We start from the raw sequence: 25,885 nt of genomic DNA, 5'->3' as shown, positions 1-25,885 counted from the left end.
CCCGCTTCCCCGAGGTATGTCTACCAAGTGATGTTGACATTCTGGATCAATGAGTTCCATCACACCATTGTTTTATTGCACCCTCATCATGCCTGGTTTGCGTTTTTGCAGCGTTGTATTCACACGATGTTGTCCCTGTCCTGCACTCATCTCACCTCTTCCCCTCCCTTTTCCATCTTATTTTGGAGCGGGGAAAGTCACCCCCCCCATTTACAATAAAACCACTCCTCTGTCCCTGTGTATTGCTATGTTGGAATATCCCATTTTTTTTGTTGGGGGCAGGTGTTGAAAGAGGAGTGCTGACAAAAGAGGAGGGCAGGTTGATACTGTGGTGGCTGCCTCTTGTAATGGCCATGGGGTTTCCTGGTGGCACCAGGAGACCCTAGATTTTGCTAGAAATTTGGAGGGAAAGCAAGATTCAACAGCAGCTGAGAGCCAGTCAAGCACTCAACCAAGAACGCCCTGCACAGAAGGGAGCATCACCTCCATTCGAAACACAGAAATGGTGCTCACTCGATCAAACACCCCCCTCTTCTTCACGGGTTTCGGAAAGGAAGACTTGCTGGAGTGTGATAATTGCACAGCTCCAATGGGCATTGGGGGGGGGAGGAGAAGAGAGGGAGTGAGCCCTTTGCCTCTCCGGCAAGCACCCCCACCTCTCCTTAGGTTGCCATGGAACCACCAAGGCCCACCACTTCTGAACTTTCCCAAGTCTTTTTATATCCCTTTTGAGGTGGCGCTGTACAAGTCATTCAAAATGCAAGCTGCACCAGAAGACCATTAGACGCTTAAATGTTAGACCAGAAAACCAGAATGAGGGGGAGGGTGCCCATGCCCATTAACTGCAGGGGGAGGAGAAGGACAGGGATGGGGTGGGCACAATAGCAGGAGCGAAAACAAGTGAAATTAGATTTCGCCGGCATATTATTGACACAGCACAGGTGAAAAGATACACTGGCTGAAATAGCACTGAAATAGCGCAACAATGTGCACACGTGAACGTGACCAGCGCTTGACGTGCTAATGAAACAGAGCTGGATATTGCAGAGACAAACCAGGGGAAAAAGTAGGCGTGATGGAGCTCAAAATGGTAGTGATGTGGCAGCAGGTTCATTGTTTAATGAAAGTGACAAAAAGTGCAAATTTATGGATTTCTTCAGGAAGGCTCTTGGATCCAACAGAGGCTTCTATCAGCAGAACAGGGAAGGAGTTACGTTTCTGCTCTTCCCCGTGCCTCCTGCAGCTTCAAGCACTCCCCAAATCTGATCTGGAGAGTTGGGGGACCCTTCAGAACAGCATGAGAGACATTGCAGTGGACTTGAAGGAGGAGAAAGAATGGCCAAAAATGCCTCCCTTCTAGTCTCCCAGTGTCTTCCGTGGAAAGATGTATTTATGGTCACATAAGACCTTCTTTGGATGCTATTGTTAGTGGTGTGGCTGCTTTCTGAACTGCTGGGTCATATTAGAAGTCTGAGGTCACATGACAATGTTAGAGGATGGTGCCCTTTTCTCTGTAGTATTTGGTGGTAATCTAAGATTGGCAAATCGTTTTAGGCCATTTACAGCATACTCTAGGATAGATTACTTTTCAGGGGAGTGAAAGATGCTTTGGAAGGAAACTGCAGAACCCTAGGAGGACGGCTTTCTCCACTGTGGAACCCGGTTGTGGAATGACGTCCCCAGAAAGGTCCGCCTGGCGCCTAAACTGTACTCTTTTCGTCGCCACTTTTTATTCTCTCAGTATTTTAACACTTAATTTTAACTTAAATTTAATTTTTACTGTTCTAACTCTGTATTTTAATCTTATATCAATTTTGCTGTGTGGTTTTATCCTGGTTGTGCTTTTTATACTGTATTTTGTATTTGTGCTTTTAACCTGTTGGTTGTTTTATTATGGTTTTAAATTTTGTGAACTGCCCAGAGAGCTTCGGCTATTGGGCGGTATAAAAATGTAATAAATAAAATAAATAAAAATGTAATGGTCAAGTGGCTATAATGAACACAGATGGGTTGGTTGAAGAAAGCACCTGACAGCTAGGTCAACAAAAGGGCAACTGCAGGGCAGCATAAATTTAGTACAGCAGAAGCGATGAAGGGGCATCGTCATGGCTCCAGTAATGATCCTCAGTACAGATACATAAACTAATGTCTGTAGATTTATTCCTTTAAACCTCTTTGGAGGATCTGGTGATGACAGAATTTTTCTTCTTTGGTTTTGGGTTCTGAAGGCATCAACCAAGTCCTTCTTTTAGGTTGCAATCTTGCACGTAAACATGCATAAGTCTAAATCATATTTCCCTAATCTGGTGCCTTCCAGATGTGTTAGATTGTATCTCCCATTATAAGCCATGCTGGTGATGATGGGAGTTGTAGTCCAACAGAAATGGAGAGCACCGGTTTAGGGAAGGCTGATGTAGGATTGAAACCTTTCTGGATGACTCTGCAATTTAGGAGAGAGATGTACTAATGTATACATCAAAATGTTGTCCTTTTTGCATCATATTCTTTTTCTGTTCTTTCCAGACTTGTGTACCATGAACAGCTCTCTATTGCTTTTTTACGTCACTTCAACACATTTTAAGCAGGTTATATAATATACAGTTATTTTGGAAATATGGCATAAAGTATGTTGGTATTAGCTAATAATAATTCACCCAATTAAGAATAAGCTACATGATAACAGGAGACCCTCTTTGTTCAAAATTAAACATTGGCCAATGTGCTGGACATTTAATTTTGTATCAGGCATGCGCTATATAACAGTGCTCAATACTGTCTCTTTCAGAATCATTATGGCTTCAGCTGATATACAGTGAGGTTCATTAATGTGTTATCAGAGAACCCTCATGAACTATCGATCTCATCATGGCCCATAAATGACTTGAAGAATCATTCCTAGCTATGGATTATGGACACAATAGACCACAATGGCATTCCTACAACCCATTTATCTTGATAATGTGCACGTGGGGGCTCCATCACTATGCAAATTATTGACTATAATATCATCAAGATCTGCTTAGAGACAGTTTAATCCATGAATGCCTAACCCTTTAGTTAGCAAAAGAATTAATAACACATCAGGCAGCAAAGCCACTTCCTCTGTCTATATAGCTCTTAACACATGGATCACACATGCAGCTGCCTTATATGGACTCAGACCACTTTCCAAGGACTCAGGCAAAGTCTTTTTCTAGCTCAGCTACCCATGAACCTTTTATTGAGAGAGCCCTGGGGATTGAACCTGGCGCTTCTTGCATGCAAAGCCCTTTTTTTGCACTAAATGGTATGTCATGTTCTGAATCACTAGACGGGTCAAAAAAATCTAAATGTAAAAATCTGTCAGGACTCAAGGCTGTAGCAGTTGTCAGCTAGAAGATTTCAGGTGGACACAGCCTGTGCATTGTCATTTGGCATCAGTGGAACTATTGGGAGACCAGCCAGGAAGTCACAACAGAGCAGAGTGATTCTTTCCATCTACTAGGATGAACATATGGAAAGGAGGACAGGGCTCCTGTATGCATAGAAAAGGGAATTTCAGCAAGTGTCATTTGTATGCATGCAGCACCTGGTGAAATTCCCTCTTCATCACAACAGTTAAAGCTGCAGGAGCCCTGCCCTCTTTTGTATCTGTTCACTCTAGTACAGCTCCTGCAGCATTAACTGTTGTGATGAAGAGAGGATTTCACCAGGTGCTGCATGCATAGAAATGACACCTGCTGAAATTCCATTTTCTCTACAACTGTTAAAGATACAGGAGGTCTGTCCTCCTTTCCACATGGTCACTCTACTGTCTACCCTCTTCCATAAATACTTCTAGGTCTGGCTTGCTTACTGGGCTGAGTCTAACAGCAGACCAACTTCACCGGGACACATAATACCTTTAAATGAACTTCAATTCTTAATTAATCTGAGCCTCTCTAGAGGTATGCCTACATTAGTATATAAAGATGCTTCAAAGTTGCTATATTGTCATGGCTTCCAGTCAAAGAACTCTGGGAAGTGTAGTTCTAAGAGTTTCTAATGAAGACTTCTCAGTATTCTCTAAAGACGCATGCAAAGTTTAGAAATACACCCCAAGAGTCCATTTTGGGGTGGAAGACTTAATGTGCTCGAAAGTGGAGCAATTATAGCTTAGTTTTTCCTTTCATTGCACTGGACCTGGCCAGGCAGCTGTGAAAAATCCCAATAGGCCAAGTGCTGCATTTCAAGTTTGTATTTGGTCCACTTCAATAAACCTGCTTACAACCATCAAGTATCTTCCACTAGGGATGAATTTTGGACCCAATCATAACAGTACCAATGGACTTTGAGCCTAGGAGGATATGACTTTAACCTTTCATTAAAGAAGCCACAGCAGACAGGCCAGCATAGAGTTGGGGAAGTTTGGCTACATCAATTTGGAATTGCTCATACCTCTCATAAAATAGAGCATAGCCTCCCACACACTCTCAGTTTTTTCTCACAGCAATACAGTAATGCACTCCACCTCAGAAAAGTACCTTGGAAGAACATGGCCATCATGTTCCTCAACAACTCTCCTTTTCAATAAGTCAGCAAACCTCCATTCCTCATAGTCAGGGATATCTACTGCCTCTCACAGTTTATCTAGTTCAACAAAGGATTAAGATTCACCTCCTTCTCCACTCTCTTCCCCCAAACCCCACAACCACCAGCCTCTTCCACTCCATTTCTCCAGCAGCATTGCCAAAGGAGGGAATTAGCCTGCAATCATCCTAGACTAGGAGTAGCCAACCTTTGGGTCTGGAGGCCCTATCTGGAAATTTGAGAAACTGTCCTAGGCACAAGCATAAAATGGCTGCCATGGGTGGACATGGCTAGTCACAAAGGACAGGTATCCTGCCTAGAGACATTAATGGGAAATTAAGATGGCAATGGCTAGAGGTTCCCATTTTACTTTGAAGCAATCCCAGCTGCCAGTATGAAAATATAATTGAGCAGGGGGTTGGACTCAATGGCCTTATAGGCCCCTTCCAACTCTACTATTCTATGATAAAAAATGTGTAAATACGAATTGGGATCAGTAGGGTGTCTCAGTGGGCATCAAGGAAGTTGTCTGGGGGTACATTAGAGACTATGGGCTCCATGTTGCCTACTTCTGTCACAGAGAGAGTCTTCTGCACTATAGTGAGATGTACTTTATTTCTTTTTAAATTATACTTATTTTTCTAAATTTGCATGTGCAAATGTTATTCAAATTTGTGTCCTATTTTGATTTCTTTCTTGGTGAGGCATTCCCTCTCTTTTGGCAATTCAGAAGCCGCCTCCCTACTGCAAGCGGAGATATGCCAGGCGGCCACAAGAAAAAGGGGCTTCTTAGCTGTAGTCTCTCATTTAGGTAATGCCTTCCACAGAGAAGCTCGCCTGGTGCCTATTTTAATACCTTTTCATCAACAGGCAAAGAGCTATTTATTCTCACAGACTTTTTATTAAGCTATGCTTTTAATGTGACTGTTTTAGTTCCTGGAAAAAATGTTTTAGGTCTGTATCAGCTGCTGCTTGCTATGCTTTCACTTTTTCTTTTTACTGTATAATTTGATTTAATGCTATCCTATAGAATTGTACCAGTGTCAATTATGTGACAATATATTGTTTTCTTATATTTTGTAAGTCACTCAGAGAACAACAGCTATTTGGCAGCTGATAAATAAAATAAAATACTACTACTACTAATACTAACACTACTAATATACATGCATAAGAATTCTCCCATGAACAATATGGAATTATCACAAATTTGTAACTTAAGATCAAGGTGAGAAAATTCCTTTATTTTCTTATCTGTCTACCTGAACGTGAAACTAGCTCTGAGGAGATAAGAAATACTTGTAACATTATAGAGAAAAAAGCCAGAGGTGTTCCCACAATACTTTGGGAGAAGCCACGATACTTACCATAGTTTCAAATCAGTTTAAATGGGCAAGGTCAACCTGTCACCACTCAAGCAAAGCAAGGCACCACGTTCAGTTGGTATTGTTTGCAGAGCCACATGGACTCAGGACATGCAAGTTCCCATATGTAGTTTAGTTCAAGAATGCTAAAATCAGTATGGTAAAATAGATGGAGGTTTGCTTCCTTGTTTCTCTGACCTATCACTCAACCATGGGATTGGGAGATGATAGAAGCAGAGCCAGCTTCAGATTTAGGGGTGGGTGGGCTTGGGCGAAACACCCTCCATGCCCCCCCTCACTCTGTCAACCTACTCCCTCACTGCCACTGGCCTGGTTTAGACAACACACTAAACCGTGCTGCTTAACCACAAAATGGTTATTCCCTTAACCATTTTGTGGTTAAGCAGCATGGTTTATCGTGTTGTCTGAACCAGGTCACTGTCTCCAGCCGCTGCTCCTCATCCAATTTTTTCCGGTTGCTTGCCAAGCAGAATGCCAATGAGCGAACAAGCAGTGGCAGCTACCATTTCTCCTTTTCATCAGTAATGTTTGCTTGCCTGTTCCCTTCCCCTGGATTGGAGCAAGAGTTCAGTAAACAAACAGGTTGCAATGCTGATAAGGAAGTGCAAGTCAGTGGGGCTCTTGTCAGTGGGCCCCCTGATAAAGGATGGGCCCTTGGAAGATGCCCAACCACACTGACCCTTGATGCCTGGACACAGGGGGCACCAGCACATCATTTGCCTCTCATCCACAAGACCTGCCTCTTGCCTCGAGAGACAGAACTCCTTTACAGCTCTCTCTCTATAAAAAAAATGTTCACAGGCGGAAGGCATATTAGGATACATTCATTAAATAAACAGATCAGTTTTAATCTGTATTCCAAATGGAATCCATTAGACCGCAAAATGTCAGTCTGAGGGAGACAAAGGGCACTGTCCTTCCCCTTAAGTAGTTTTTCTCCGCATGAAGATGAAAAGGCTCTGAATGGAGGTGAAAAGGCAGGCAAGAAGTGGAGTGGCAACCAGTGACCCCTTTGGTGCAAGAATCATCATGCTGACACAGAAGAGGAATCAGAGAGCCAGGCTGCAGAGACTGTAAAAATGGTTGGTCGCATCTGTTCTTTTTTCTTAACTTGGCTGTGGCCATTATCCACAACATGCTACATGAACTACTACTCTGACCAATATGGCAGTCCTTATGTCTTTATAGATGCTGAAATGGTGAAATTAACAGCTTCAATTAAGTTCGGGAGCCTTACATTTCCTTTGCAGAAGGACACTAAGAAAAACAGATTCTCTCTCCAGCTCCTGGATTAAGGGTGTTGCTAGGTATGGGCCTATTTTCCAGTGCCCCACAGTTTAATTGACATGCAGGCAGCAATTTTCAGGGGGGATTGCAGCTGGGGTCAACCCTCCCCTTCCCACATATTGCAACACCCCCTCAAATCCCCCCTGTATGGCAATTAAATTTCCAAAAATTATTTCCATTGGTGCCAATGGGATGTTTTTTCTGGGCTTGCCAAGCGATCCAATTCTTTGTTATTCTAGTAAATGTAAGAAGCAAAACCCCGGGCAGGGCTATATACAGAGTATATAGGAAGCTGCCTCATACCAAGTTAGACCATTGGGGCACCTAGGTCAAGACTGTCTACACTGAACAGCAGCTCTCCAGGGTTTCAGGCAGGGGTCTTTCCTAGCTCTGTCCAGAGACGCCAGGGATTGAACCTGGGACCTTTTGTTCTTCCTTGTCATAAGAAGAAGGGCTAGGCAGGTAGGAGTTGGTTCATTCTCAATAGCTTCCATTCTGTTTCAGGGGCCAAAGTACATTGCCTCCAAGCTTTAGAGGTGGAAGTGCTGATGATCACTATGGAATCTACCTCCCAAAGCAAACATTGGGATCATAGGGTTGTATCCAGTGTCAGTCCTGTTAGAGTAAACAAAATGAAATGACTGGGACTGAAGCTAGTCATAACTAACTTAAATTCCATTAATTTCAGTGGGTCTGCTCTAAGTAGGTCTGACATTGGATACAACCCACCAAATGCAGGTGGGTTTGGGTCCAAACCAATAGCGATGTCATTCATCTGCCATGGGTTCCTCCACTGTACAGATTGTTCCTCTGATCACCCTCCCTCCCTCCAGTCCATCACAGGATGCTTCCAGATGAGGCTTTTACAGCATCAGCAACTGCCTTGTTCACCCTGTCTCATCTTCCATCCAAAGCCTGCATGTGTTTTCCAGCCACTTCTTCTCTCTTTCCTCTTACTGCAGAAAGTTTGTTAAGAAAGAAATGATGGAATGGCTGCACAATGCCTTCTCATAGGTAGCGCTAAGTGTCCTCCGTCTGAAAGAACCCACAATGACAAGCATTCTTCTAGAATTTGATAAGAAACAGGACCTGTCAAGGAAAAATATTTTCTGCTGATACAGTTGGGAGAGATGGAAATCTTAAACATAGCAGCTCCAGACGTTCCAGTGCAATCACATATACAGCCGATATACTTCAACAGACTGAATAGCCAATTGTTTTTGAGCCAGCTGGTAAATCTGGAGTCTACTACCATGAGAGATCCTGCAGGTGGATCATGGGTCACTGATTCTCTATTCAGAGCACCAGTCACTTGCCAAACATGATGAATTGCCCTTATCCAGTGGAAAACTATTAACCCATAATCTTAAAGTCTGTCTTGTTTATGTGTTCACAGGGTTAAGGACTAAAGCATAAGGCTATTAAGCTCTGATTGACTTGACCAGTGAGGGTCAGAGTGAATTTTGTGAGAACAATATTTTCCCCTTCTTGTCATGAAGTCCTCTGACGGAAAACAAAGTAAATTATGCCACAAAGGATGGGCCTGAATTGGAAACATTGCTCCTGGGACCATTGTTGGAAAAACTCCATATCCTTCCACAACACCCAATTTCCCAAAAGGACCATTTGCCAATACTATAATCTCTATCTTCCTCATGCCCAAGTGTTTTCCAATACTTCCAGAAGACCCACAGCTATTTCATCATATGATTGGCTGAATGATCATTCAATTCCATCTCTCCAGATCAGTTCCAGCATGGACATAGTTTTGATTGTGTACAACCATTTGATTTAGGGACTCTGTTTCCTGCCATTGGCAGTTAATTGGGCTATGAATTATTCATAGAAAGACTACACAAACGTTGTTAATTGCTTGCCCCAGGCAGAGAAATTAAGACTCGGGGAAAGAGGTTTATTTTATTGTACCTTTTTGAAAAGACTCTCACGGCTGAAGATGTGACTGTATTTATTTCCTTGTTTGAGAAGTTTGCCAGTAAAATCCATTTTGAGGTCTCAGTAGTACACATATAATCAGCTCAGTCATCCTTGCTCTGTGCTTTTCTCCTTTCGTAATCAGAAAGTGTGATGTAACTCTCAGTTGATTATCACTACATCACACTGCACAAGACCTCTTGACCACCCCCCAAGCTTTGCATACAAGAGCAAAGGAGGCAACTAGACTCTCCTCACTCTCTAAACCCTAGGAATTTTTATATATATCCCACCACCACCCTCCACATCATGGGATTCCAAACATGCACAGAAGGCAGGAAGGGAAGATGCAGCTTTATTGCCTCCACTTTGGCCTACAGGTGCATTGGAAGAGCATGGTGTGTTCATAGACAATCCCCCTAAGATTCAATATAACCGAGAATGGGAGTGAAAATCTCAAGGGTTTTACTACTGAATGCATTTTTTAAGGGTATTAATTGTAAACTGCCCAGAGAGCTTTGGCTATTGCGCAGTATAGAAATGTAATGAATGTAATGAATCTTGTGAGCAAATTTGCTTGAGGAAAATTTGGCTTACAAGGTGTACAGTTGCAAAACAAGGGGAAAATGGCCTCTGGGGGTTCTTTTTGTTTATTAACCCCTTCCCACAAAGGTAGCCATGTGGACTGTAAGAAAAATGCCAAAATCCATATTAGCGTAACACCTTTATTAGGTCAACCAAAAGATCACCAAAAATGTGCAAGCTTTCAAGATTTCCAAATGAAATGGAGCAAAGTCTCTTCATCAGGCAAGATTTCTACAAAAAGCCAGTTTGATAGCAGCCAGGGGAAATGGCTGCAATTAAACCAGCTTTTTGTAACATCTTGTCCGATGATGAGATCTGGAGATCTTGAAAGCTTGCACATTTTTGGTGATCTTTTGGTTGGCCTAATTACAATAATATGGATTTTGGAATTCAGAGCACATTGTAGTCATGGTTTTAAGAGGCAAAGCCGTAGAAAAAAACTTTTAGACATGAAAAAATAGCATTGTTAATATTAAGTTTTAGTTTTTATGTTTTCATTATCATTCTTTATTATCTCTATGTTACTGCTAGCAAACTTGAGCAATTTTTTTAGTAGAAAGGCATGATATAAATGTAATCAAAATTTTAAATAAAGAATCTTTTTTTTTAATACAATTCATTTATTTACTACATTTATATCCCATCCCTCCACCAAAGAGCTCAAGGCAGCATATATAGTTCCCTTCCCTTACATTTTATTCTCACAACTACCATGTAATGTATTTATTTATTTATTACATTTATATCCTGCCTTTTTTCCTCCAGGGAACCCAAGGCGGTGTACATAATCCTCTTCCTCTCCATGTTATCCTCACAACAACAACCCTGTGAGGTAGGTTGGACCGAGAGTATGCGACTGGCCCAAACTCACCCAGTGGGCTTCCATGGCTGAGTGGGGACTAGAACCCGGATCTCCCGACTCCCAGTCCAACACCTTAGCCACTACACCACACTGGCTCTACACCACACTACACAGGGACGGCATGGAAGAAGCATCCCAGGTACCATAAGATGCTTCGGAAGCTCCCCTTCAAGGCTACAACCTCTGAAGGAAGATTCTGGCATCCAATCCCTTCCCCAGCCCCCTTGCAGCCACTGCAGCCATGCCGGCTGTTTCCAGAGGCTGTAAAAGCAGCCTCAGAGAGGTCAGAAAAGGGGCTTGCCAGTGGACAGGGAGGAGGACGAGAAGAGTGAGGCCAGGATACGAAGATCTCTCAAGATGGACTCAGAGGCCTGTCTAGACAAAATAAAACAAAACACAGAAGCCAAAGGGGGGAAAATCTCCTCCAACCCTGCTGGCAGCAGCTCAGCCAATCACTGGATGTACAGAAGCCTCCAAGCTTCCGTTTCACAAGGGTGCAACCCATAGCATTACACCTTAAACTGAAATATATGACTTTCCAAGGTTACCCAGAGACCTTCATAGTAAAGTGGGAATTTGAACCTGGGTCTCCCCAGTCTTAGTCTGACATGCTAACCACTGCACCACACTATCTATGCAAGTTAAAATAAATAATATAGTTCATCTGTTGTTTGGAAATGATCTTAAAGCAGGAAGTCTCATACTCCGCCACCATAAGCAGAATGTGAACCATTAGAAAGAGAGCCACCGCAGAGGTTAAAGGTGGACTAATGTGGTCTAAATAGTGAGAAAGGTAGAAGATTTTGACAGCAGAGTTTTGTGTGAAGGGCAAGATGCACAATGTGGTCGTAGAGGAGAAGGTTGCAGGGAACTGATCAGAGTGTAAACAAGGGTTTTCACTGAAAGGTGGAGAGGAATTTATTATTATTATTTATTATTATTATTATTAGTGTACAGGAGAAGTAGCATGACTGATCAAAGAATTTGTTGAGTGTGAAGAATTTAGATTAACTGTGGTGATGTTTTGGCTTTCCATAGAGCAGTTTTCCCCAACCTGGAGCCCTCCAGATATTTTGGACTTTACTCCCAACATTCCTGACCATTAGCCATGTTGGCTGGGTCTAATGGGAGCTGAAGTCCCAAACATCTGGTGGGTACCAGGTTGGGTATGGCTGTTCTAAGATATCTTAGAATAGATTAAGCAGATATATCTATCTATCTTTGATTTCCACAACTTAACCAGATGGGTCTATGGTAGGAGAAAACATCAAAATTTCAAAACTCATGGGCCTTAGCAACCCCGCAGTTAAGCAGTACACTGGGGGCTTCCCCAGCTCTCCTAGGGAAAGTGCTGCTTTGCAAAACTCTGAGCACAGGACGGCGCTTGAGCAAACAATCCAGCCCATCAGTATTACTCACTTGGTCTTAGGAGACCTTCAGGTTCCTTGAAAAATAAATGTAACTCCACTGGGGCTTGGCAGTGTTACTGCTTTACAGGATCAGCTGAAATAGCCTCATTTATCATACTTGTGCACTGTATTCAAGTGTACAGATGTATCCCTCCCACCAAAAGGAGAGTAATACCATACCCACATTTTGTTTAATAAATATGCTGCCAAAGGAAAAGATTTCTTGCTGTGCGACAGACTTCATTCAACAGCCCATGCCAGCAATGCCAAGCTATGCCAAATGCACGCCTAATGTAAACCTGTGCCTGGGCTGCATCATTTCATACTGCAGGCAGGGTCTTGCAGGATTGGATATTCTTACCTATAAAACATGCCTTCCACATAGGAAAAGAGACGTTAGGGAGAAAGCTAACTCTAGGCTACTTTTCTCTCTGTCAATTCGTCTGTGGAGGTTTTTTTTTAAAAATGTCATATGGAAGATTCGAACATAGGAACACTAAACATCCAGATATAGTCTGAAGGGGTATAGCTCAAATATGAGTTTACCTCAGTGAGAACTAGACCTTCAGGTGTGTGCAATTGGCTTATGGAAAGCAGCGCTGCACACCATCCAATTTTATTTTCATTCTTTCTGTTCTCCCTCCCCGTCTTTTCTCCTAAATGCCACCATGAAACTGGAGGCCCAGTTACAGCTTTCCTGGTTTGCACTTTACCAGTGTGATTTTTTCCTCTTCTATCAAGGACACCCTTAGATTGGATTAAGGCTGTTTGGAAGAGGTGCGATCATAAATGGCTTCAAACAGTGAGCGGCTGGCTGCATTATCTTCATTTCAGAGCCGGTCAGGCAAGACTGTTAAAGCCCGTGAACCATATGTGAATTAGCAATGGGAAAAAATATCGCCATAAAGAGAAACGGCAAGATTTTACAACCTACCTGGAAGAGAGCAATTTGATTCAATAATTACATTTTGTAGGTAGCAAAATAATCACCTTGCTTTATTTAATAGTAAACGTTTCATTTAACTGCAAAGCAGGTTTTTTCCCCTGCTTGAACAGCTGAACCCAAAGTCATAAAGTCCAGCTGGGAATTGCAATTATATGTTTTTCTTGTTGGGAAGAAAAGTATTCTCCTCTAAAGTTCAAACTTCTTTGTTTTTTTAGGCACTGGTAACAAGTTAAACCAGCAATGATAAAAACAAGGAAATAATGTGTGAGCTCTCAGTGAAATCTTTGAACAATACTGAAAGCTGCACCTGAAAAGCTCAGACGGTTCTCATTGCCCTCTATTATTATTATTATTATTTATTTATATAGCACCATCAATGTACATGGTGCTGTACAGAGTAAAACAGTAAATAGCAAGACCCTGCCGCATAGGCTTACAATCTTGCTTATAGATACAAAGGCCTTAGCTAGACCTAAGGTTTATCCCGGAGTTGTCCCTGCTTGCTCCTGAGATCCCCTGTGTGTCATTTACATGAACAGGGATGATCCTGGGATGATCCCGGGATAAACCTTAGGTCTAGCTAAGGCCAAAGACCCTGTTCAGACAACACACTAAGCCATGGTGGTTAAGCATTTTGAGCTAAACATTATGGCCCTGTTCAGAAGACACCTTAAACCATGGCTTTTTGCCTTATTCACCGTGGTTAAAGCTGTGGTGTAACGTCTTCTGAACAGGGCCTATGGCTTAGTGCATCATATGAATCATTCCTAACCAAGATGGTTACATAACCACAATTTAAACATACTCACTAACCATTTGCTGCAAAATGGTTAGTGGCCTAATCATGGCTTAGCGTGTTGAACAGGACCAAAGTGAGCAATAAATCCAGCCTCTTGGTTGCTTCACAAGTTAAGCATTCCCTACATGCAAAACACTTATGATTTGGGGAAAGGTGTAAACCTGACATGTAGATTCCCAGCAAATGACAAACTCACAAGCTTACAATTTGCTGAGACAGCGTACATGTAGGATCATCGCATATGATCATCTACATCAGCCTCATCCAACCTGGTGACCTCCAGATATGTTGGCCTATAAATCCCATCATCCCCAGCCATAATGCCTGGGGTGATGGAGCTGTAGGCCAACACATTTGGAGGGGACAAAGTTGAGGAAGGCTGCTTTGCATGTTGGAGATTTTGTTTTGTTTTAAAAACAAAAAACATTTAACATATGAAGCAGTCCTTAGAAATCGTATTTTGATGTACAAGAGAACGACAGGACAGAGAGTAAAAATACTATTGCCATGGAACTTGGTATCAGTTATTTCAATTTTTTGCCCACTCTTTTGAAACATCTTTTCCATGTAACTCTACAGAAATGGCAATCCCATTGGGTTAACTGATTGTTCTTTCCTAGGGTCTCTGAATGTATGGAGCTCCATGGTGGTCGGCATTTTAGAGGACATGGCCATCAGGAGCAAGCTTGCTTATCACCACAAAGAGAATCTGCTGAAGAGCTCAAGCCAGAATGCCTGCTTATTGAGCTGAAAGCAGGCAAGCACTAACAGCAGTGTTGTGGCCATCAATGCGGATATTATCTTTTCTGTGGGCTTGTCTGGTTAACAGCTAAAGATGATTTGGTAAGAAGAAAGGATGGCTAGAAGACGAGTGCTTAAATGAGCACTGACGTGTGGGTGGGGGATCCTTTTCAGCCACATTCACTCACAGCTAACCTTCCAAGAGGTGGATGCCAGGAGTGGGCAGTATCAAAGCAAAAAGTAGGTAGGGTATCTCTCAGGATATCCCAGTATCACTCTCTCTCTCTCTCTCTCTCTCTCTCTTAGATACCCCTCAGCAATTACACTCACTATTGGAGCCCATTGAGACTCTAACTGCATTGGAGGAGGTGTTTTTTGGGAGGTTGCAGCATGCTGCTGGAGAATTAATCATTTCCTCCCCAGCTGCCACCCCTTAAATTGTCTCATGCTCTGCAATTAGGTTTTTAAAAAGTTTCCACTGCCACCAAATGGATTTTTAAAAAAAGATTAAGCGCTGGGGGTGGGATTGTGGGCATGGCCAGGGAGGCCCTGTGGGGTACATTTGGCCCACTGGATGCATGTTCTGTACCCACGCTAGTGCCACACTGAGTCACTGACCCAAATACTTATATTTTTATAAGCCCTATTCAGCCTTTTTGAATGCATGGATAGGGAACCCTTTTTAAAGCTCAAGCGCTTGGGACAGGGGTAAGGGATGAAATTAAGGGCTGGCCAGGGAGGCCTTGTGAGGTATATTTGACATATGGGCTGCAAGTTTCGTATCCACACAAGTGTAAGAATAACCCAAATACTTATATTTTTATTAGCCCCATTCAGGTGTTCTGAACCTGAGCAGGGCAAACATGTCAGGAGAAGGACCACTCCAGCCCCACCCCTCAACATAGCCACTTGGCGCCTACACTGTATTCTTTTCGTCGCCAGCTGAAGACCTTTTTATTTTCTCAGTATTTTAACACCTAAATTTAAACTTTGCTGTTTTAATTCTGTATTTTAATCCTATATCAATTTCTGCTGTGTGGTTTTATCCTGGTTGTGATTTTTATATTGTATTTTGTATTTGGGTTTTTAGATAGTTAGATGTTTTATTATGTTCTTAATGGTTTTAATTTTTGTGAACCGCCCAGAGAGCTTCGGCTATTGGGCAGTATAAAAATGTAATAAATAAATAATAAATAATAGTCACATTTGTTGCCCTCAACTCCTGGCGAATGCTGGAAAATCCACCTGCTGGCTTACATGGAGAACCTCCACAGATAGAGAAGTTTCCCCTCTTTCACAATGTCATGTTCCACAAGGCTCAGAATCCCTGAATACGGCGTATAAAAATATAAGGATTTGGGTAAGTGTAGCACAAGTGTGAGTAGGGAACTGGTAGCATGTGAGACTGATGAATAGGACACCTGAATAGGGCTATGATATCCCTTGTGTCCCCATTTTGTGATATGTAAGCTATGCCCCATCTCCCTGTATGTCTTTCTAGTGTATATAGGAACAGGGCTGAATTGTAATCTGGAGACTTTGAGATTCTCCAGCAGTCCCTCTTTGTCTTGCATGCTGCAGCAATATCAGGTGCCTTAAAGCTTTTCCCATGAGAATATTTCAAATTGGATTTCATTTATATATTGTCTCTTCAAAAGGCACAGAAATCCATAGTGGAGATTCAAGTTAGACTTTTGCATTGAGTGGTATACCAGAATCTTGCTTAGGCTCACTCCAAATGGCAGAGCTCGCTGTCAAATCTCATGGCCATTTTGGCAGGAGTGATAGAAATGGGGAAGGGTTCATAGACCGGTATTGTAGTAACACACATCCTTTGCAGGCAGGATGTAATTGAAAAGCGATCTTGAATTAGAGGGCTGGGAGAGAACACTGCCTGAGTCATTGGAGAGGAGGCAGTACTTGGTGACATGGGCCACTGGTCTGACTCTGCATAAGGCAGTGGGCTTAGGAGCATAGAGTAGGCTTCCACAAGTCCCCACCTTGCATTAGGAGGAAAAACATAGAAAGCCTCTTGTGCATCTCCTCTAGGCCACCATTAACTGAGGATGTGTTTGCTTAGGTCTGCATGTAGAAGGGCCAGGCAATGAATGTCCACTGCTTATTGTTCCCTACTCAGGGAGAGGGGTTCGAGCTGTACCTTGGCAAGGTCTCCCAAGTCAAGAAGCAATGCACACCCTGCAATGGCATGAGGCTCCCACTCAGTTGGGCCTCCTCCCCCTTCTTTGGTGGTGGTGGAGAGAAAGGCAGGCAAGAAGAAAGAAGGTGGGTCAAAGGAAGGAATAAGGCCAGTGTCTGATAGTCCAAACACTGACCAAATGCTTGTTTCCTAGCCCAGGGACAGCAGAATGAGAGCCTTTTCTTCAGACATGGTAATCTTCAACTTTCTGTCTCGTTCTCTTGATGAGGAGGATGTCCAAAGAACTTGTTTATGTTCTGTGTACGCTACTCTGTGGTATGGTGTATGGAATTGCATGGGGTTTGGAACAGATGTAAAATAAGTCCCTTCAGATCTACAACATTTTACAATTCTGCAATGCTGTAGCAAGGACTCAATCCCTTGCAGTTAAAAGGAATGAGCATAATCTACTGTTAACTTCTTTAGTACAAGTCCCATTGAAATGAATGGAACTTGCATGGGAGCAGACATGTACAGCTTCAATTTGGTGAAATCAAAATTACAAATCTCTTCGAAGATTTATCAGCTGGGAATCTCTGTTTCGTTCATGTTCTTCAACATTCCTAGGGTTACTACTTTTCTATCCTCGAATGAGATACCCTTAAAGGCAGCCTAAAAATGATTTAATATTTTTTAAAAAATAAAAATAAAAATCCCATTGTCCATTAAAAACTACTGATTGACATCAAGTGGTACCTCTATAATGCTGACATATATTTGGAACCAGAGCACTATGTTTAAAGATATGCATGCTTACATATATTAAAGGAAGAATATTTATGCTTTTCCTCTTACATTATCATTTAAACATTTGAGACCAGGGACACTGATAAATGGGGCTGATGCAATGCATTTAGAGATGAATTAAATTAAACCAGTCAGTGCATATTTTAAATAAGTGGCTTAGCCTGCTTTTGGGATAAATGAATCATGCAAAGATTGCAAGGCACTTGCTGCTCCTGCTTTGCAAATCTCTAGGTTTAATTTCCAGTGGACTTTGCTGTCACCGGTAATAAGCAGAAGGGTGTAGGGGGAAATCACAGCAAAAATATACATAATGTGTGGGCCAAGTACTCTTCTTGGCTACAGCAGTACTACTGAAAGCAAATTTTAGATCACTGTGTATTAAAAATAACAACACTCTATCCGGTTGCCCCACACAAAACACAACAATTTAGCCTGCTTTTACTTGCAGCACAACACAGGTAAACTAATGATCCTAGCAAGTCTCCATTTATGAAAGACATTTGGGGGGTGGGGCGAATCCCATCATAACTATTCCATTGCAACTGCACTACTTTGGACTACAAGGAGCTGTCAAAATCCAGACAATATTTGGCTCTTCCAAGCAGAATGAACACACTGACATTTTAACCGTTCAAAATTCATCCCAAATGGAGAAATAAAGCAGTGGCAACTGCAGGTAGCAGCCAGGTCTGAGAGTTGTATTTTCCCACTCAGATTTACAATCAAAAACCTTTCACTGACCTTCAGGAAATGAGCTCTGCCTAGCGTATCTATTTGAGCTGGTCCTAACTCAAGTGCCTTTTAATCTTACGAGAAACATGAAGCCCCATAGCACAGGCAAAAGGATATGGCTGGCACCATCCCCAAAGATGTTTTTGCTTGGCTTGTTTTTATGCCCCTTGTCGCTTTCCGCCTCTTTTGGTTGCTGACACCGGCAAAATCCAAAGTCACTCTCATTGCTCAGCCAAAACATTTCATTTGCTCTTTTACAAAAACGGAGAACAGATCTGCTTACCTGTATAAAACCCTTGTGATTCTATTAGGCTCTGAATGCCCCCCCACCTTTGAATTTTACACTCAGTGTCGAAAACAGAGCACGGAGGTCAGTTGGCAACCGACTGACAGAAGGTGCCACACTGACATCAATAACATTTCAGCCAATAATTCTGCACACATCTCAGTGTGTGTTTGGAAGTGACGGCACCGTGAAAAAACACAAAAGATCGATTCCACAGAAAGCAGCCTCCTAAATACCAATAATTAAGTCAGGCAAACTCTTACTGCAGCACGTTGGCAGAGGACGAGGGGGGAAAAGTTGATGTACCACAGTCAAAAAAAGAGAGAAAAGGCAAGTCTAACGAAGCCATTGCAATGATGATGAAAGCAAGCAATACACTGAGCAGTTTCAATAGTAGATCTAGCAGACAGGACTCATTAACTGTGGATGCTGGGCACAAGCGAATGAAGGTAAAAATGCTTGTTTTGCTTCCCCCCCTCTCCTTGGCATGCCACATCGCCTGGCAAACCCATTTATTCCCTGCTTCCTCTTCCTCTTCTCCCTCAGTCCCTTAAGCAGCAGGCTTAGTCTCCAGTAATTAGGAGACTAAGGCACACACATGTATGCACAAACATCACACGAAAACATTTTCTCCCTCCCTCCCTCTCGTAACACAGAGGACTCAGCCCAGAGCACTCACCGTCACGGGTTTCTTCCCCGCGACTGCAGTTGCTGCATATGTGTTTGATCTCCTTGCCTATGTGACAGTGGATCACAAAAGACACGTTGTTGTTGTTGGCAGTGGTAATCGGCTCCTTCAGCGGCTTCATCCTCACGAGATAGAAAGCCCTTTTCTTAGGCTTCTCCTCACTCTTCTCTGGAGCAGAGCCATCCCTGCGGCCAGAAGAGGATGAAAAAGAAAGCATCCCGGGCTGCCTGGCGTGTGCGGAATCCGCCATCCGCTCACTCTCGCCTTAGCGTCTATCTGCCACTCTCGCTCTCGCTCTCCCTCCCTCTCTCTCACCCCCTCATACACAAGGATTAAAAGAGGAGGGAGGATGGGATGGGGAAGGAGAGAGAGAGAGAGAGAGAGAGAGAGAGAAAGGGAGAGCAGAGAAAAGCACAGACTGAGCCTTGGGTGACCTCTGTGACCCTGCTGCCTTAACCAATTGGAATGACAGGAGCTGCAGGATGCACTTGGTCTGTCGCTCCTCTCTCTGGCCATACACCTTGTGTGCCTCAGCTCACCTTGCAGGCATAAGATACTACGCGAAGTCATCGGCAAGCCAGAGTGCTCTTCTTTTCAATTCCCTTCGTGGTGCACAAGCAGAAGGTTAACATGGGTCTGCAGCTCTTTAGGCAGGATACATGGCCACTCTTCATCCCATGGCACTTAGGCAGCACCTGAGGCCCTGCTTCAATCTAATTGCCATTCAACATGGAAAACGGAAAGCGTCCGACATCTGGAAACACATCGCACAGGCGCTGAAAGCCCCACTGGCTCCTGGTCCGTGCCCAAGCTCAATTCGAGGTGCTGATGCTTCCCTACAAAGCCCGATACAGCAAGGATGTTGCACCTCAGTCAGCCAGAGGGCTGAATTCCGTTTTAAAGCAGCTGTTGAGGGCTTCATTCCAGTGGTTGCAAAACCAGCCTATCTCAGCTTAAAAGTTCTTACTGCATTCCGACCTTTTAGAATAGGGAAAAAATGGGCAAAAGCCAGGAAAAGCCAAACTATCGGTGGTCACGGCAAAGGGGGCGTGGCACTGGGGAACTCCAGAGAGCCTGGTTAGGAACCCTGGTGGGGCAGATTTGGCTTGAAGGCCAGAGGTCCAACACCCTCTGCTTTACAGCTTATGGCCCAGGCACCTGATGGATTGCCTGCTCCCACATCAACCTGTCCACGCGCTGAGGTCAGCTGCCAGTGTTCTTTTCTGGGTGCTTCCGCTGCCAGGTATGAGATGGGTGCCACCTAGGGAGAAGGCATTGTGGGGTGATGTGTCCCATTGTTGGAACTCTCTCCCCCAGGGGGGCTTTCAAGGCACTAGGCCTTTTGATTTTCCCAGGCATTTAAAATGGTTTGAGCTCATCCTTACGCTGCTTTTAACGGTTGTTTATGATTATGCTTTTTTTCCTCTTTATGGTTGTCTTTCAGCTTTATTTGCAGTTCTGCAAATTGCCCTAAAAGCTGGTGCTGAAGAGATGTGTAGAAAAAAAATGTTTTAAGTAAGTAACTGAGTCATCCTTTGCATGTCTACTCAGATGTAAGTCCCATAGAGTTTAATGGGACTTAGGGTTACACTCAACATTCTGCTAATCATGCAATTTTAGTGAGAAAACAGCATGGAGAAAGGTTAAACTCTCTCCCCTGCACTGCAGTCCCAATCCAGATTCCCCCCACGGCCGTTTTTGGTAAAAAATAATTTTGTTAAAAAGACATGGGTCATCCCAAAGATAGGATTCAAAGACCTCTATTGTGGCTCTCAGAATTTGCAGGTTTGGCAAGGTGAGAGTTGGATGGGAATATTCTGGGGGCCAAATTGATCCCTGAGGCAACTGTCTATCCCTCCCAGAAGAGAATAAAAGCTGCCTCTGCTGTATGCATCCAAAGAAGCCAGTTTCATCTCAGCCTTTAATAGACGCTTGTCACTCCCCTTCTTGCATTCTCTGTTGGCTTATTTTTAAAAAGGCAGACACACACACAAGAGGCTATTTCTGCCCTACGTTTCACAATGACACCCATTGATACTGGCTGCCAGGGGCAAGCTCTCCCAAAGTGGAATCCTCCTCCCCTAGACTAATACTGCCCAAGGGTCACCCAGAAGAAGAGCAGGCACACCAAGGCTGTTCAGACTGCTAATCTCAGGATGAATGCGCTCTCTTTGTTACCCGCCACTCCTTTTTGCAAAGTGCAGCTGACCTGAAGAACTGTAAGTATCACCCTTGGATACTTACAGCCCAGGCAGGATCCCCCTCCCCCCCCACACACACTAAAGGCCACCACAAAAGCCGATAAAGTCTAAACAAAACCTTTAGCCCAAGTCAAAACCTTTTGTCCGCCTCTTTGCTGGGCAGGTGGCCCAGGGAGAAGCGTTGTACCTCTCACGCTATTTAGGATGGAGGTGGACCTCTTGAAGGATGCTTAAGAAGGGATGAGACTGGAAAACGAAAGGCCAAAAGACCCCAGGAGCCGCAGCCCTTGAAGGCACTGGAGAATGCATCATAGCAGCAGCACAGAAGTGTGGGCTGGAGGACATGAGGAAAATCATGCCTGTTAATGGAAAGGCAGTGAATTGTCAAGTCTCATTCTATCCATGATACACCAAGGCAAGAATTCAACACACACACACACCCTATACTATGCAGCACATGACCAAGCCAGTTCACAAAGCAGAACTGGTAGAGAGAAGCGAGACATAGTTCAATATTACCCAAGGTGCCTGTTAGGAAAATGTGGGCATTTAAAAAACAAAACATTGCAGGAGGAACCTGGTTCATCAGTTTTGGACCTCATGTCTCTTCTGTGGGCTTCATATTTGCTCCCATCTTCTGTGAAGGGAAACCTCCCTCAGCTGAGAAGGGTCTGCTCCTACAAGGAGTGAAGTGCAGAGTGCTCAACACACATAAAACCTGGCAATTAGCTTTTCAAAGTTTATGGGAAATAACATAACTGCATACTGGCACCAATTTATCTGCAACAATAACACCATCCTCCAAGTATCATGGGTTGAGTGTTATTTTTTGGTAGAAAGTGGAGTATAAATAAAATAAATAAATAAGACAGCTTGATTTTGAATCCTAACTCAGAAATCATATCACAGAAATGCCATGAAATCTAACAGACACCAAGGTTTTCTACTGCTCTAGACCAGTCTTCCCCAACCTGGAAATGCCTCTCCTAAGGCTTGATTACTGGCAGTGATAGCTTTAAGCTACAGTGTGTGTGTGTGTGTGTGTGTGTGTGTGTGTGTGTGTGTGTGTGTGTGTGTATACCCTTTATCTTTTGCCTTTGGCCCACCTATCACTGCAATACGGCCTCTGAGAGCTTTGCAAAAATGAATTCGGCCCTCAGGCTGAAATGGGGTTCAACACCCCTGTTCTACACAAACCAACCAACCAACCTAATTTTCACTATTATTGTGAAATGGAAAGTGGCTGAATTCTCTAGTTCCTGTCAGATTCAGTGAATATTGCAGTGGTAAAGGGGTGGTTATTATGAGTAGATCGTCTATGATTACTTGTCCTTTTAATAGTTAAATGTACGCTCAGTCCTTTTGTATGTAACTTTTGCTGGAATGTAACTATTGACTACAATAAAATTGATGTTGTTGTTGATGAGTAGAGAACGGATATGCTCAGGTTTTTATGGAACTGAAATCACACAAAACAGACAAAATTAGGTTCACCAAACAATGGTTCTAAGAATATTGATCTCATGAGTGGGGAAACAGCCACAGATGCTGTGGACATGTTTAAAAAATTGCTTACAATTATATTACATTTAAAATTGCTCTCTCCACATGACTCTTCTAGCATTGTGAAAGACATTGAAATTCAAGCCCAACATTCTGAAACAAAACCCTATCAAAAGTATTCACCATGCTTCAGTGACAATGTTGGTGCATTTCAATATTCCAGGTCAATGAAGCTTATTCCAAGCAAAACATCTGGAGCATTGTAAAGCGAGCGTTTATTCCCCCTTCTCTTGCAATATTTTGACTGAGGTTTCTACTTCATTGCACCGCAGTTCTTTTTAAATATAGAGGTTGAGCAAATTTTACCCAAACACCTTAGTAGTGCCTCCAATAACTGTTAGTATGGTGCAAATCAGAGACACTGGGGTTCAAATCCCTGCTTAGCATCAGAGCTTTCTGTGTGACCTCGTATCAGTTACATTTTCTTAGCCTAACCTACCTGACAGAGCATGTACACCTTCAGCTGGGTCATTGGGAGGAAGGGCAAGATAAAAATGTAATGCATAGACAAGCATGCCTTTCTCTTTTCTGCTTTTACACTCATTTCTATAATTTTTATCAGTGTTATTTCCAAATAGGGACCCTGGCGATCCAGTTTCTAGTCCCTGTTTGGCTATGAAGCTCACTGGGTGACTTTGGGCCACTCATTAACTCTCAGCCCACCTCACAGGATTGTTGTGAGGATAAAATTGAGAGGAGGAGGACCCTGTAAGATACCTTGGGTTCCTTGCAAACCCTCCCAAAAAGAATGGGATATAAATGTAATAAAGTATAAATGTAATAATAAATATAATATCTGTGTGTGGGGTGGGATTAGATCCAAATTTAGTCATAATTTAAATTTCACTGATTTTAATGAGTCTGGCCAGACCTGGATCCAACCATTTGTCTGCAAGTTTTTAAGATTCCTTTCAATCTTTCTCCTTCTTTGTGGAGAAACTGTACTTCACAGCTGGAACAGATTTGGCTGTCCTGGCCCTGTTGACCCCAGCTTCACAACAGACCATGCAAGGGGTTGGCAAATGGCTTCTGTCCACACTAACTACACAGTGCCTCACAGATAATAATAATAATAATAATAATAATAATAATAATAATGTCCCTCTCAACCCTGCCTGTTTTGGGGCCTTCATTCCTCCTAGCCTAGCTACACCCTATTTGCCTAGAGCCTGAGGCCTGCTCTACATTCCTGCAGGAAAGCGATTTGCAGAAAATGTGCAGGTGCTAATTTATATGTATTATTATTATTATTAATTAATTTATTTATTTATTTATATAGCACCATCAATGTACATGGTGCTGTACAGAGTAAAACAGTAAATAGCAAGACTCTGCCGCATAGGCTTACAATCTAATAAAATCCTAGTAAAACAATAAGGAGGGGAAGAGAATGCAAACAGGTACAGGGTAGGGTAAGCAGGCACAGGGTAGGGTAAAACTAACAGTATAAAGTCTGCACAACATCAAGTTTTAAAAGCTTTAGGAAAAAGAAAAGTTTTTAGTTGAGCTTTAAAAGCTCAACTAAATGCACATTATCTATACATAAATGTATAGATGCACATTCAGAAATAAGGGCTATAATTTAAACAGAAATATAATGTATTTGTCATAATAGGGAAGACTACATTGGTGATCTGTGTGCGTCCTCAATCTGCTGCCCTGGATCACATGCTATCTGTGGGTGGGAAACGTCAAGACTGATATCCCTTCTTACAACCGATTTTTAAAACCAAACCTGGACTGGACAGCCCTTCAAATAGAGGACTGTCCTCTATAAAGTAGGACATATGGCCACCCTATCAAATGCTGTTCACGTCTCAACTAGGGTGGCCATCCTCTACATATTTACTTGGGAGTAAACACCATTGTACTCAATGGAACTTACTTCTGAGTAGACTTACACTACTCTATTGGGTTGTTAAAAATGTGGCCTTGAAGACTTCAAAGATGTGATGACAAAAGTTGTTAAGAAATAAGGATCAGGGCATTTAATTGTTTACCTTTAAAAGGCAGTTGTATTATTAAAACATAATTATTTACCAATAGCACCAGGAGGTTTACAAAAAGAAATAAGTACAAAGTGTTGGAGGGCTTTATATCTTCTAAAGCTTATCTCATGATTCACTACATATCCCCAATTCTAACTAAAATGCAACACTATAGAAATGCTGGTCTTTTACATTAGTTTACCTCCTGAAATCCAGGCCAACAGAAAACATGTTGATATTTTTCTACCTACCACCATCATTATTTCACCCTCTCTCTAAATATGTTCAGGCATTTATGAATTTCACTGTCCACACCCTAGGCACTGCAGCATACTGAAGAAAATTCCTGCATGTACTGTGAGTAATTTATTATTCAAAATTGGACTGGAGGGGTGTGTTCTTTACCAGGCAAAATCATTCTCGTGAAATCGTTTAACTTAAAGAAAGCCTTAAGCATATCTTACAAATATTATCTTCATTTTCTTCTTCACACAGAATCTAAGATGTTGGCCTCAGAGATTGAGAGGAGATATAGAATTGGTCTTCCAAGTACAATGGGACAAGTCAGTACATGTTTGGTCCAAATATGAGTTGAAGCACCTCCTAAAAGACTCTTGTTTATTTTGGTTGGCTTTTGTTGGCCAAGGATAGGTTGATACATGGGTTTAATTTTAACATTTGCAACTGTTCTCAATTGTTACCCTCCTATGCCAAGCCTTTGGAAACAGAAAATAAGCACAGACACACACACACACACACACTGTAGGGTCTAGTGAAACTGGTCTTTTCTGGGATGGGGGGAGCAAGGTATCCAATCATATGAATACTACTGTATTTGTTGAAAGCATATCAAAATAATAGCTCATCACATCACAGCTCAATAGTTGTGAAACCATCATGACTCATGTGAGACAATTCACAAAATCACATATTAAAATAACAGCAGCAGCAGCAACAACAAGGGCCCGACACATTCTCTAGCTCACCAG

The 25,885-nt window shown here is 42.7% G+C and overlaps 1 protein-coding gene across 5 annotated transcripts in view; it reads right to left on the bottom strand.

Annotated features, from left to right (window-relative positions):
• Nucleotides 1-25,885, bottom strand: part of PHACTR1 (phosphatase and actin regulator 1) — a 288,343-nt gene that overhangs the window by 111,683 nt on the left and 150,775 nt on the right. For 2 of the 5 annotated variants that reach the window (XM_063130397.1, XM_063130399.1), the window contains exon 1: nucleotides 19,136-19,409. The exons of the other annotated variants lie outside the window; for them this stretch is intronic. In XM_063130397.1, the coding sequence (XP_062986467.1) occupies nucleotides 19,136-19,394 (259 nt within the window). In that variant the 5' untranslated portion in view covers nucleotides 19,395-19,409. Of the gene's footprint in view, nucleotides 1-19,135; nucleotides 19,410-25,885 lie in introns of those variants that run through there. 5 annotated transcript variants of the gene reach the window in all.

This window comes from Elgaria multicarinata, chromosome 7, assembly GCF_023053635.1.
Source record: "Elgaria multicarinata webbii isolate HBS135686 ecotype San Diego chromosome 7, rElgMul1.1.pri, whole genome shotgun sequence".
Classification (NCBI taxonomy): domain Eukaryota; kingdom Metazoa; phylum Chordata; class Lepidosauria; order Squamata; family Anguidae; genus Elgaria; species Elgaria multicarinata.
This window is presented reverse-complemented; position numbering and strand designations above follow the sequence as displayed.